At 30.7% G+C, this 15021-nt stretch overlaps 1 protein-coding gene across 1 annotated transcript; it reads left to right on the top strand.

Moving 5' to 3' along the window:
* Positions 1-5520: 5520 nt before the first annotated feature.
* Positions 5521-6720, top strand: LOC132755774 (uncharacterized). The gene has a single exon (XM_060746694.1). It carries the CDS (start codon positions 5521-5523, stop codon positions 6718-6720), a length of 1200 nt encoding a protein of 399 aa, XP_060602677.1.
* The last annotated feature ends 8301 nt before the right edge of the window (positions 6721-15021 follow it).

Genomic DNA, 15021 nt, shown 5'->3' with positions numbered 1-15021 from the left:
AAGGACCACCAGTTTCAGTTCAATTCATTGTTCTATTTATCTTATTTATTTTAAGCAAAATCATTGATAGTAATTTCTTTTTTTTTCCAGCTTATTATTATTATATTTTACTATAAGTGTATCAAATATATTCAAATACGTATTTAAGTATATATTGTTTAACCATTTGCCTATTGGCGGACCCATACGTCGACCATTGGAGACCAAGATTAGTCTCCACATATGTGCAGTCTTATAATTGTCTGCACTGTTTGCTTTTCAGTTAGTACGTGATTCGTATTGTTCAGACTGAATTAAAGACAGGTTGAGTTAAGATGTTAGGCATGGTTATGGTAAATAATTGCAAAACGTTTAAGGTACATGCTTAACAAAAAAAATATCAGTTTTATTAAATATGTTTCACTTTAAGGTTGAGAAAGTTGTATGGAATTACATGTAAGCACAATATACTACATGTATATTAAATTTTGTGATTTTTCTTTTAGCTTTTAACATCTTATTCCCTTGCAAAAAACACTAAATTAATATTATTCTTTCTATTTGTTAATTTTATAAATTTGTACGCAAGTTTTCTTTTCTTTATTTCGTAATACATTTATATTTGTCCTCTATTAATAACACCGAAATGTTTTATTTTCATTTAAAATAACCTTGTGCTTTATTTCCAAAAACATAAAAGTATTAATGTTGTGGACTAAAAAGAATGCTATTATCGTTTCATCATTTGCTATAATTATGTCATTGTGTTTAAAATATAGATGAAATATTATGTTTTTATCATTGTAAATTAATTATGTAATGAATTAATTAGATGTAGGTTTTTCAAGTGATTGATATACAATCACAATTGTCTATTTTTATTAACTAAGTTCTAGGTTCTAGCACATGTCTCAGAATCTAGAAGTGCAGTTGTAATTATTTATCTTTTATTCTAAGGGTTAAATTCTAGATTAAATGCCACTATAGTTTTTTAAAGTGAGGAGGTATAAATTAAAATAAAACAATTTACATTTTATTTAAACCAATGTTATCTATACAACAGCAACAACAACAACAACAACATAAACTTTATATAATTTAACGCCAAAGTTATAACAGTGCAAGCACGTGCTCACTTATTTCTTAGGGAAAAGTTGTAGTTAATATAAAATTGTTTCAATTATAACTCGTATGTTCTTTGATGTACAAGATAATGAGCTGAGATTTGTTTTGAGGAATTATCTTTTTAATGTTTGGATGCTACACTTAACATACCAGACAAATAGAAAAGCCTATGACATTATACCTTTTATATTTGTATATTACCTCTGTTCATGCGTTTTATTTTGCAAACAGGTTTACGTTTCAAATGAAACTCATTACAATTGGTATAAGCAAATTGTATTGGAAATGATCAATATTTTGCGCCAACGTTTGTAACAACCACCTGTTACATTAAATGTTTGACATGCTCACGGAGCACATTAAAACATACTACATATATACACAACATATGGATAATTATTCACTGGTTCCTTTCCTTTAATGATACACTAATATAAGCACTTACAAGCAAAATCATTATTGCTTGATTTCGTTGAAAGTCCCTTCTTTGTTATAATAATATTTTTTAATATTTAATATGTTTTGTTTTTCAATTTAAAGTAATGAGGCATTGCAAGTATGCGATAAATCTTTTACCTCAAAATATTAAAACAGAGTAGAGTATCTGTACATGTTACAACAGTGCTTATGTTATTTATGACTATTTATTAGAAATTTTCTTAAATTAAAAGAGCATTTTATGTAACTTGTTTTTATTATCACTTAAGTATGAAAAATCATTTTAGCTAATTGATTACAAGATTGTTAAATGGATAAAAAAATCCTGAAATATTTTGAAGTTATAATGCTACTGTTTATAATTCTGTTTATCTATTTAGATTTTTAAGTGCATAATGTGCAAGCATTCTTTTACAAGTAAACAAAATCACTTTCTATAAATTAAAAAGAATGGTAAAACATTATTTGTAAAAAAGAACAAACTTAAGATATTTTAACTAGCTATTTGATATAATACGTCAATAGTTTTTTTGTAGAAAATGTTACAATGTTTTGATTTCTACATTAAAATATGTCATCTGTACAATAGTTGTAGTCTTCTTTACAAGCATTTAAATGAAATATAAGCTTTAATTCATCCATTTTTATCACGGTTTTAGTGTAATAAGGTCAACTTCAAGATCATAATGTAAACAGCAGTACATAATACATTCAAAAAATTAATATAAACAGAAAGTATGTATAGGAATTCAATTTTTCACTTTTTAAATCAAAATTGGCTTGTTTTTGATAAGGTAATTATAAATATATATATTCTATCCTAATACTAATATATACAGGATAATATCTCAACAACATGTTACGTACAGCTGAATCTGGATATATATTTATCATATTTTATATACTATGGGATATATTCATGTATTAAAAACTGCTTACTGTGATATAAACAATAAAATTATACGTGACACTCAAGTGCATATCAATAATTGAAAACAGTCATTTGCAATACTTTATGTATGATTATTTCGAATGATTCGGGTTATCGTTTGAATCATGCGCTTTAAACATTTTTCATTAGCCGGAATATGATCTCGTCCTCGTTGGGTGGTTACATATTCTGACAAAAATAACCAAACACACTTTTATGATAGATGCACTGTCAGTTGTTTTTTTCTTGGAAGACTTTCAAAAACATATGAGCCGAAATGTAAGGCAAATGCTGCATGACAAGCAATAAATCTTTTTAACAATTGGGGATTAAGTTACGTATAAATTTATATCTCATCTATTAGCCTACTCTGAGATGACTTTAATGTAATAGTCTTAAACTAACAAAACCGTGCATTTAACGAAATCACAGTAATATATTTAAAAACCTCATCATATATATCAACATTGTTTTCAATTTTCATCATTATTAAGATATCATATCAAACAAAAAAAATTATGTTTTATATATTATTCATTTTTATAATTATATGTTTGCAATAAAACACAACATTGATATTTTAAAAATTAAGAATCAAAGAATACTTTAGCAGCTGCTGTTAAAAAATGTCAAATGAAGATAAGACGACCTGAAAATCATTTATAATTGAGTTGAAGAATTTTACCAGGAACTTTATTATTTCTTTGAGATCGGAATTCTATCTATTAAAAGTACTTGCAATGTGTATAACCATAGCAATGTATACAAATTTCAGTAATGATTTGGAAAACACAAACTCCAATAAAGACCTCTTATCCTTACTAAATATAGCATAGACACCCAGAATTGATTGTTATAAAATACCAATTGTTAAATGCACTAAATAAAACGATCAAATTGGGTGTGCTAAGATTTACCCTGTCTGCATTATTTATAAAATATCTCTATTTTTCATTTTCATGTCTATGTCATACTACAACTATTATATTACTCTTATAGAGAGAGTCACCTGAGAAACTTTCCTGAAAAGTATAGTCGTAATCATTTAACGTTTCAAGATGGACGACCAACAGCGATTTATTGGTTACATAATTCTTTTTACTCAGGTGAACTAAGAACGCCCAAAACGGTTATTTTGATTGATTATGGACGACAGTGGTGTTAACTGTCTACGCTTTTATAATTTATAAAATACCTGTATTTTTCATTGGTATGTCTTTCTTTATGTCAATGTCTATTTTTTTTTATCTCATGCGACTTACTCAAATATATCACTTAAACCATTTCAATATTCTTATGTTAAGAGATACCTGAGAAAAGTCGTAATCCATCCTTTATTTTATTCTATTATTTTAAGCATAGACGTATTTTAATAGTGTTGGCTATATCAGCAGGTGTAAAGTGTTGTGTGGCAAAAATTGCCCCGTACTTCACTTCAGTGTGATTTTAATAACATTCGAGTGGTTAAGTAAATGGGTGGAAAAGGTGGGAAAGGGAGCCAAGCTCAAGGGAAAAAACGTAAAAACAGTAATAGATCACCCCAGCAAGTGAACCAGGAGACTTCACGCCGGAAAGTGACAGATATGAACAACTCATCAGTACAGACGACAGGTCAGGGACAAGGATGTATGAACGGCAGCTTTGGCCAGGCAAGTCAGACATTTGTTATGCAGGGAACTAACGTTAATGGCGGATATACATATGCGGGAAATTCATCACCAAATACGGTAAACAATACACAAACATTTCAAACATTGAGCAATGGTCATGGTATTGTACCTACAACGCCAGTAGCAACGTATAATATACCGCAATATAATACCAGCACACCTTTGAATTCGAATTCACCCAATAGCATCGATCCATTTACATTGATCTTGAACAGATTGGATAATATGGATATGAAACTAGGACAACTTGAAAAAATTCAGACTACCGTTAATGGATTAACGGTATCCATGTATGATATAGGTCAAAAGGTCGACGCCATGGAAAAACGGATCAGTGATCTCGAGAGTAGCCAGCAGTTTGAAAGCAATACCGTAGATGAAATCAAAAGAAAGCAGGACGAGATCGTTTCCTTAAAAACCAAAGTGTCCCAAATAGAAACTCAGCGTATTGAATGTGAGGATCTCGTTAATGAGATGAAATGTGCTGACCTCAAAAATAATCTTCTGTTTTTTCGGGTTAATGATGAAGAATCCGAAACAAATGAACAGTGTAAAGAAAAGATTTTGACAATAATGAAAGAAGACATGAAAATAAAAAACGCAGGAAATATCATGATGACCAAAACAGAAAGAATGGGAAGATATAAATCGGACAAGATACGCCCTATTGTTGTACGATATAGTAGTTTTGAGGAACGTGAAACTGTGAGAAAATCGTGCAAAAATCTCACAAAGTACAATTCTGTTGGGGTAAGTCAACATTTCCCCAAAGATATAGCAGATAAACGGAAAGCACTCGGACCGATACTAAGGAAAGCAAAAAATGACAAGAAGAAAGTTGAACTGCGGTATGATAAACTATTCATTGATGGCAATTTGTACATACCGCCACAAACGGACTAGGAAAGCGCCGAGAGTGATATACATATTTTAACGTGGAATGTCGAGGGATTAACCAAAAACAAGCGTTCAAACGACGAGTTTACAAATATTCTCACACAATACGATATAATATGTTTATCAGAGACATGGACTTCTAAATCATCAAAGATAGACTTAAAAGGATATAGTAACTTTCACTCATACAGACGTTTCCAGAATAGACGTGCAAAAAGAGCAAGCGGTGGGATTATAGTGTATATTAAAGATTTTATAAAGAAAGGTGTCAAATTAGTGAAAAACGATATTGACGGTGTAATATGGTTAAAACTTGATAAAATATTCTTTCAAACAGATACAGACTGGTATATTTGTTGCACATATGTTGCCCCGGAAAATTCACCCGTACATGACTTTTATGAAAGTGACATATTTAGTATTTTAGAACAAGATATTACAACTTTTCAACAGTACGGACGGACGTTACTATTAGGCGACATGAATAGTCGCGTGGGGGTAAAGTGTGATTTTATCAAGGATGAGCGCTTAACGGATTTAGACATGAACAATACCTTAAACGATGTACCGCCAATACGACGATCAATGGATTTAAATAGTAATCAATTTGGTGACTTATTGATTGAACTTTGTAAAGCAGTGAATATGTGTATTGTTAACGGACGATCAGGTATGCCGGGCGATAAGGGCAGTTATACGTGTATGACGCACAATGGTGAAAGTGTGATAGACTTAGTGTTGACTAAATACTCAAATTTCAAGTTCTTAAAGCAATTTATGATTCATGATTACACAGAATTTTCCAACCACACACCCGTGTCATTTCGATTAAAATTAGGTATTGTCGAAAAAAGGGAAACAACTCACCGAATAATATATAACAGGTGGAATGATGAACACAAACATGCATTTCGAAACGATATATTCAGTGAAATTGGAAATTTAAACAGTCTGCTAGATGACAGTGATATCAGCATAAATGATAAAGTACAAACTTTTAGCCAAGTAATTACCGATAACGCCGATAAATACTTTAAGAAAAATGTTAAATGTACAAATAACACATTCCTTGATAGAAGCAATGACAGGAAAAAATGGTTTAACGAAGAATGTATAGAAAAGCAACGTATATACAAGACAGCATTGGGACAATATCTGACACATAGAAATACGAAATCATTGAATAGACTGCATCAGCTTAAACGCGAATATAAAACATGTGTAAATCGTGCAAAGAAAACATTCAATCGTGATCGGTGTCGTGAAATGAACACAATGAGAAGGAAAAGCCCCCGCGAATTCTGGAGAATGTTTAAGACTAATAAAAATAATTCTGTCAATGAGATTTCAAACGAACAATTGTGTGAGCACTTTAAAACATTAGCGCAGGACCATAATACCCCGGATGATGATATCGAAGACTTTTTACGTGATTTTGATGAACATGACGGAAACAGTACATATGAGGAACTCGATTTCCCTATTACGTCAGATGAAGTGTTAAAAGCATGTAAAACATTAAACAGAAATAAATCACCTGGAGATGATTCCATTATAAATGAATATTTGATTGAAACCTGTGATCTATTAATACAGCCATTAACTACGTTATTTAACATTATATTTGAATCGGGACAATTTCCTACAACTTGGTCAAATGGTATTATTATACCTCTTTAAAGGAAACAACCTGGTGATGACCCAAACAATTATCGCGGGATCACACTCATTAGTTGTTTGGCAAAATTATTCACTTCAGTGTTAAATACGCGTCTTAAAAATTGGACAGATATTCACGAAACAATAACTGACGCACAATTCGGATTTAAACCTAATTATGGAACTACAGATGCGATATTTGTATTACAGTCATTAATTGACAGCTACTTAAGTCAAGGGAAACGTCTATACGCTGCTTTCATCGACTATCAAAAGGCATTTGACTCTGTTTCTAGAAGTGCATTATGGTATAAGCTAACTAAACATGGAATCGGCGGCAAATTTTTAAAAGTTTTACGATCAATGTACGCAAATGTAAAATCTTGTGTTAAGCAAATAGACAAAGTATCCGACTTCTTTAGTTGTGATATCTATAGGAGTAATTCAAGGAGAAATAACGTCAATCATATTATTCTCGCTCTTCCTAAATGATATTGAAATGACTATACAAGAAAATACACAGTCTGGATTAACTCTTGACCAATTAAACATTTACCTTCTGCTCTATGCGGATGAATGCATACTATTGAGCGAAGCCCCGGAAGGAATGCAATCACATCTCGATTTACTATACAACTATTGTGTAAAATGGAGATTAACCGTCAATGTAACGAAAACAAAAATTATAGTATTCAAAAAAGGTAACGGGCGTGTGAGAGATAACGAAACATGGACATATAACGGCAACGGGATAGATATCGTCGAATCTTTCAACTATCTGGGCTACGTACTAAGCAGTAATGGTTCGGCGAAACGGGGCATGGATGCCCTTGCATCAAAGGCTATAAAATCCATGAACAATTTACTATCGGTAACAAAAGACATAGAAATGCCAGATAAGATAAAATTCAACCTATTCGACGCATATGTTACTTCTATTCTTTGTTATAGTGCTGAAATCCGCAGAAGTAATAGAACGTGTACACCGAAAATTCATTAAGCGAGTCCTAAATGTGAAACTATCGACAAGTAGCCATGGCATATACGGTGAAACGGGTAGACATCAACTAGTTCTTAACAGAAAAGTTCGAATTGATAAATTTTGGTTGAAACTTTTACACAACGGACAACGGAACTGTATAATATGGAATGTGTACGAATCTATGTTAAAAACAGCTGAAAATGGACTGCAAAACTGGGCCTCAAAAGTGAAGAAACTACTTGATGTATGTGGCTTTGGGGAAGTATGGCTATATCCACGTTCGGTATATATTAACGCGTTTATACCAATATTCAAACGAAGATGTTATGACATATATGTTAGTGAATGGAGAGTGTGTACGCGAAGTAGCCCAAGTATCATGTTATTTAATAGTATTAAACAAAACTTTGGAATGGCAGATTATTTAACATTGATGGAAAATAAGAAATATAGAAATGTAATAACAAAAATACGTTTGTCCTCTCATTGCCTTGAAATTGAACAAGGTAGGCATAGGAACATTCCTAGGAACGAGCGTGTAAATTATGTCTTCAACGAACAATAGAAGATGAATTCCACTTCATATTAGAATGTCCGGTGTATAATAACATTAGAAGACAGTATATACCACATTGGTACAGAACAAGGCCAATTATGATTAAATTCATTGATTTATTATCATCCAGTGATGTGCAAATTTTATACAGACTGGCAAAATATCTAATCAAAGCATTTGAAGAAAGAAAGACTCTCTTAAATACAAATAGTTAATTAAAATACTTAACTTAAATACTGTGTCATATGAAATAACAATTACCAAGTTTGACATTTTCGTTATCATAATTGTATATGAATAGTCAGAAATAGCAAAGCCGAATATCTCAAATCTATCGAAAATATGTAGACTTTGTATTTATCTTTGATACTTTGATTCATTATTGTAGATTTTTAATCATCCAGATTTTTAGCATCCTACTTGATGAGATTTGATAAAAATATGGAAATCACATACGACCCATGTTTCGGTTTCAGGATAGTGCAGGTCCTTTTTGTTGTGTTTGACAATGAAAATCCTTTCTAAGGTCATTTGCACTGTACCTTTGCCCTGGTGTATGAGTTATCAGTTCCTTGTTTTTATTATCACAGGTAAACTGCTTGACAGTCTGTCAAAAAAGATGCGATGGCTGAACTGTGCTCTGGTGAATTCAAAGTGGCTTTGGTACCAATTATACTATAACTTTGACAAACAATAATAAACAGAAAGTATTAGATCACGCTTATAAAAATATTATATGTTTTATGAAAACATTTAGGTAGTATGTTTAATACCATGTATGGATTAACCAATAGATATGATATTTAAATAACTGTCGTCTCATATTACATTATAAAACACCCTTTTTATTATCTTTCAATCGCACATGAACATTTAATCTTATTTCCTGCAAATTAGCCTTTTCTGGGTAAGTAAGGCAGTAAAAAAATGTTAATAAATACTGCAAAGTTAGTCATTGAATGTAACTTATTACCTGAATCTTGAATCATTTTACTATTCTTAACATTTCAATTCATTTTTTATCTACTTTTTATTATTTAAATATTTTGTCTCATCTTTTAATTTCCTGCAAAAACCTATTGCTCAGTTTAACCAGTATACAGGTAAACATGTGTTCAAATGTGAAATTGAATAAGTACTTTTCTCATTTGTTATCTGTTACTAATCATCGATGTCATGCTTTGCTTTTATCATTAATTATGCGAGACAAGTTGTTTTTAATTTGGGTTTATACTTTCATCGAAATTGTATCTTTTTTCTTTACTCAAGTTCTAGCACCTCTTGAAGTTAAAATAACGGTTCTAATTGTTTGTATTTCATTATCTAAGTGTTTAATTTCCTGATCAAGTGCTAGCATAGCTCTTGTGAACTGAAGCAGACGTGAAGGGTTGTAACCATTCGTCACATAAAATAGGTAGTTCTTTAACAGCCAGGAAACACACATTCTTTAAAAATCATGTATGTTGCTATCAAAGTGGTTTACCACACTATGTGATATTATATATATGTACATAATTATGCAGATAAAACAATTTTTGAACATCGAAGAATATGTATTCATTTCTTATTGTTAAATTTGACTTAAACTTTACAAAAAATAAATTTCTAATAACCTCCCTGTAATGTCTTTATAAATAACGCTTTTTGGAACTTACAGTATTGAAAAATCTTAATTTGAGCTTCATATTTATGATTTAAAACCATAAAATTTTTCGTTTTGATAGTTTTGTAGCGTTAACAGCATTATCAGTTAAAGACAAATTATTTAACATTCTCCGAGTTCTGAAGAATTTGATGCTCATGGGATGTGTCTTTGTGAAGGAAGAGTTTGATAAGCTCTCGTGTGTCGTGTCTTTGTAAAGAATATAATTTAAATTCAATTATTTTCTTGTACCTAATTTGAACCAAATTCAAGAATGCACAGATTGACACTTGTGAATGATTTTAACTGAAATAGTGGTAGGTAAGTAAAAATTATGATCTTAATTAAATAATGCTCTTTGATGTTAATGTTAATGAAATCATCATTTTAAAACTGAATATACCAGACAAAAATGAATTATAGGTTTTAATCTTTTTTAGTCATTATCTTCAATGGAAATATTTTACCTATACTTTAAGTAGTATATTAATCATTTCGCGAAAGTTCAAGAAAGATAATAATCAACAGATTTCATGGGAGCGATGGGTGAGAAACAACACTGTAATTTACAAATACATCAGTTACATGTAAATTTATTTTCAATAATCTAATTTGAAATATTTTCAGAACATATGACAGCACTATCTATATTGCTTACATGTGTTTTGTCTTGGCGAAGCTTTCAAATGTTCAATGTCAAACTAATGCAAACTGTTTTATCTTCCTTAACTAAGATGCAACATAGACGCCTTCACTACAAAAATAGACACAATCATACTTGAGTCGTTATATGAGAGTTATTGTGGAATGCGATTTCGTAATTTTGATGATCATTTTTTTTTACTTGTATCAGCAGTTATCAATAAAAAAAACATTTCATTTAGCTGTTTGGAATATTATTTCACTTCTCTCATAAAGTACTTCTTTGTTTGTCAGGTGTAGCAAGGAGGATTCTGAGGTCTCATAGCTTTCCTGTCCAGTTTATATCAGTAAGTTCAGTTGAGAAGATCCCTACTGTCATTTCATAAAATATTGAATTAAAATACATGAATAAAAATAATAGTAGAAGAACGTGGGTTTTGTGTTTCAAAAAGAGTATTATTCAAAATGAAAATAATGAAATGATAAAAGCACTTTTATTTACTTTCTTTAGACATGTTTCTTACAGTGTTTCTTCTCAATCAAATTTTGCTTTTTAAAGTAGCATGATAAGTTAATTAAGCATTGTTTCATATAAAAAATGTCATGTCAAAATAACAATGAGAAACCATTTTTGTATATTACAATATTTCAGCATTTAATATGAATTATCTCTTTGAGAACATATCATTTATAAAATATTGGGATAATCAAGAAAGAACAATGTACAATTCTAAAGGGCAAAATAGATATATCATTTTTATTATTGAGACAGAATCAAAGCGTTTCGAGCGCTATATATTATAAAGGAGTGTAGCAGTTTGCACGCCCTTCGTAATTAAATGGATTTCTTTAATTATAATTCCGGTGAATTCACGTCAAACATCATAATAAGTGTCATATATACTGCACGATTGATGACGTCAAACACTTGTGGTATTTTATTGAAATCTTTAGTTTTAGTTACAGAGTATCAATGAAAGTGGCTTTTCAAAATCATCGATGTTTTCGTGTTATCGTTAACTATGTCAAAACTGCAAATGCAATGATCTGAGTCAAACAAAAACATATAATTATCAGGCATGAACCAAACAATTTAAACAATGAAAATTACAGTGGTAACGAAAAATCATTTCTGAATCATTTTTTTTGATTTGCATGTTAAATTTTTCTTTTGGGATACTGTGTATTTGGATTAATTAGTTTCTGACAAAAAAGTCATTCTTACATATAGTCTTCAATAGAAAATAGTTTTATTAAGGTAAAGAATATGATAGAATATGCAAGCCTTGTTCCCGTCCTATGGGCGGGTCCTATTGGGACGAATATTACGATCTGAACTGCAACATATGGCAGATATTATTATTCTGCCATTATAAGAGATGATAATTTTTAAAGAAAGTGGTATCATGAAGCTATTCATATACCTATCTCGATCACTGTAACCAACTGCGATTAATTTAATATATGTTAATGCTAAAAAGCTACTATAAAATGAAAACAAAAAATTGATACATCTTTTCCCCATTTTAGACATTTCTTTGAAATTTTAGAATTTAAATGTATATATAGTTAGTATGGATTTTATTTATTTCCTATTCAGTATTTATGTTGTACGACTATTTTTCTTGTTTTGTGTCTGTGTTCTTGTTTTGTGTCTGCAATGTTTCATAATCATTATGATACAAATAGGTTTTTTATATTCATATAACATTCACTTTGATATCTCCAAAGGATACATAACATGGTATGTATTGATACCTCTCGGGATAGCCAAAGGGTCTTACTGATTAAATGTCTGAAGTATGCTTATAGTTTTTGATACACTAATTAAGTGGTCCTATGTGTAACGAAGAGCGGTTGGTGGACTTCTTCTGTCTTGAAAGAACAACTTGAAGGGATTTGGTAAAAATAATGTTGTCTGAGACTTTATTTGATTTTTGTTACTGCTTCTTTTCTATAGACATGCGATTGATGGTTTTCTTTCTGAAACCTTGAAGGGATTTTTCTAAGTAACTCTATCTGAAACTTGCTCAGTCATTGTCAGAGAAAGTTTTTTTATCATCATGCGTGGAAACGGAAAATGGTACATTATATTTGATTTATAGATTTAATGTGTTACAGCACATTGAACAAAACGGTTGTGTATACAGTTCTTTTAATTTATAGTGAAAAGTGTAGTGCACATAATAATTTCGAGAAAAAAATACTACAAAATCGATTGCCACCCATTGAACGATACTGCTTTGTTGTAACATGTTTGGTAATGAAAACGTGTCCCATTTTATATTGATATGTCCATGTTTTATCATTTCCATCTGCGTTGTAAAGATAACAATTTAGAAATGTAGAAAGACGATTTTGTTGTTGTTGGTGGTGTTGTTGTTTTTAATTGTGAATTAGGAAATAAAACTTCGAAGCGATGCTTCCAGAGCCTAGATGAAAATATATTATTAAGATTTAGAATCTAGTGTGTGAAGGAAATGAACTTAGAAAAAAAATGTCTAGGATGGTCAGTGCAAAAGAGAACAGTCAAGGATCTTGAGCTTATTAAGCCGTATTTTTTATATATATCTTTACTTGTAGACAGGTGCTTTGTTAATCTGATACCCTAAACACCAAGATTGTCTTCTTTACCATTATAATGCAGTTATAATCATGGCCTTTACCAGATAGCAAAAGCTATGTTTGAAATGTAGTTTTAAGCTGTCTTAACTCGAACTCGAATATCAATAAGCCGCCATGGCGCATCATCGTTTCGTTTACGTTGAGTTATATATGTGAATATTTGAATATTTAAAATAACATTTACTGGTAAATGAAATAAACATTTTTTATATGTATTTATGCAAGCACCATCAAGTTCGAATTCTTGGCATATCATCTTAAACCTTTTAAAACCGTTCCAAAAAAGAGACCAGCACTTCATTTATATCTTAGTTGTTTATATTAATTCTAAAAAGACCCTATAACATCCATGTTGCATAAGTTGAGGGGAAATAACTTTAAAGATTCTTGTAAAGTTGTTTTCGTTTGAACAAAATACATTATGCTTAAATACTATCATTTGTTATCAGAATATGATTTTCTTAATGAAGGTTGTTTACAATAAATTTTAGATTTCAACATATTCTGTAAGAATTTATCGACATTGTTATGTTTGTAATGCATTCGTCTTAATTTGAATATTGCATGGAGAGAGAATATATGATTAGATGCTTTAGAGACTGTCTAAATTGAAAAGATATGAATTCTGCTTTGTTATGGAAAATATCCAGTAATAAGTTTGTGTTCGATATTTTTTAATTTCATCTGTAAAATAAAAAGTTAAAATAATGCAACAGGTCTGAGAAATAATGTTATATTTTGTTTTCATGTTGTTTTTTTTTTAATCAAACTTTGTTTCTCTATGCACTGGTCAATGTGATTCTCACCTTTTTGTTGTTAATTTTAAAAAATACGTTTATATTAAAATACAATTTATAAAAAAAAACCTTATACGTGGAAATGAAGTATTAACATTCGTACATTTAACTTAAATACTAAAGTGTGTTTTTACTTTCTAATGAGACATTGAAATAATTGCATGAAAACACAATTATGTGTATTAAGATCAGTTATTTCACAACACACAATGCTTTGAAATGAAAAATTCTTGAGGTTGCTAAAAGTTGTTACAAGTTCATATCATGATAACAATGAACACAAACTATCATGAGAAATATATATTCATGGAATCATGCGAAGGCAATAGATTATTAATTGAGCTCAACAAATTAAAAACTCTCAATTAACAAGTGAATTAAAATTATTATAACTGTAATGTATTTGAAAATTAATGGCACCATACAGGCTTATAAATCAAAGAAATCCACTAAATTTCTGCTCCATTTGAAAATGTATGCCTTTTTCAATTACCAAATTACACATAAAGTTACGTTGAATATTATTCTGAAATGACTAGAAAAGTCTTTATATCGAAATCATAACACGTGAAAACAGTTTGTGTAGAATATAATATGTTCATCTATTGATATAATTTCTAATTCAATATTTGCAAGGTATTTATTGTACTATGTAAGCAAAACATTTGATTCTAGATCTTTTTAATATTCAACTTTAGGCCAACTAGTTCTTTTTTCAGAACGATTCATATTAAATGATCATGTTTGTTTTGGGTTTTTACGTCACATCGACACAGTATAGGTCATATCGCGAGGTTCCAGCTTTACTGGTGGAGGAAGACCTCAGGTGCCCTTCCGTGCATTATTTCAGGCACGAACGGGCACGAACGGGCACCTGAGTAGACCCACCGACGTTCCGTAAGCTAGCTGTCGGGATTCGAACCCACAGCGGTGAGGGGCAAGTGGTTTGAAGTCAACGACCTTAACCACTCGGCCACGGACGCCCCAAATGATCATGTATTAAGCAGTTACATGTCAATACTTTGTATGATTATTTAAATATATAGGCTCATTGCTGGTGGTGCTGGGTCGTGTGTGG

Source organism: Ruditapes philippinarum, unplaced genomic scaffold (genome assembly GCF_026571515.1).
Source record: "Ruditapes philippinarum isolate M1 unplaced genomic scaffold, ASM2657151v2 ctg2369_1_1_1_1, whole genome shotgun sequence".
Lineage (NCBI taxonomy): Eukaryota > Metazoa > Mollusca > Bivalvia > Venerida > Veneridae > Ruditapes > Ruditapes philippinarum.
This window is presented reverse-complemented; position numbering and strand designations above follow the sequence as displayed.

Excerpts from the sequence above, each read along its gene's own strand:
- LOC132755774 (XM_060746694.1), top strand. The coding sequence starts at position 5,521 with ATGAATAGTCGCGTGGGGGTAAAGTGTGATTTTATCAAGGATGAGCGC.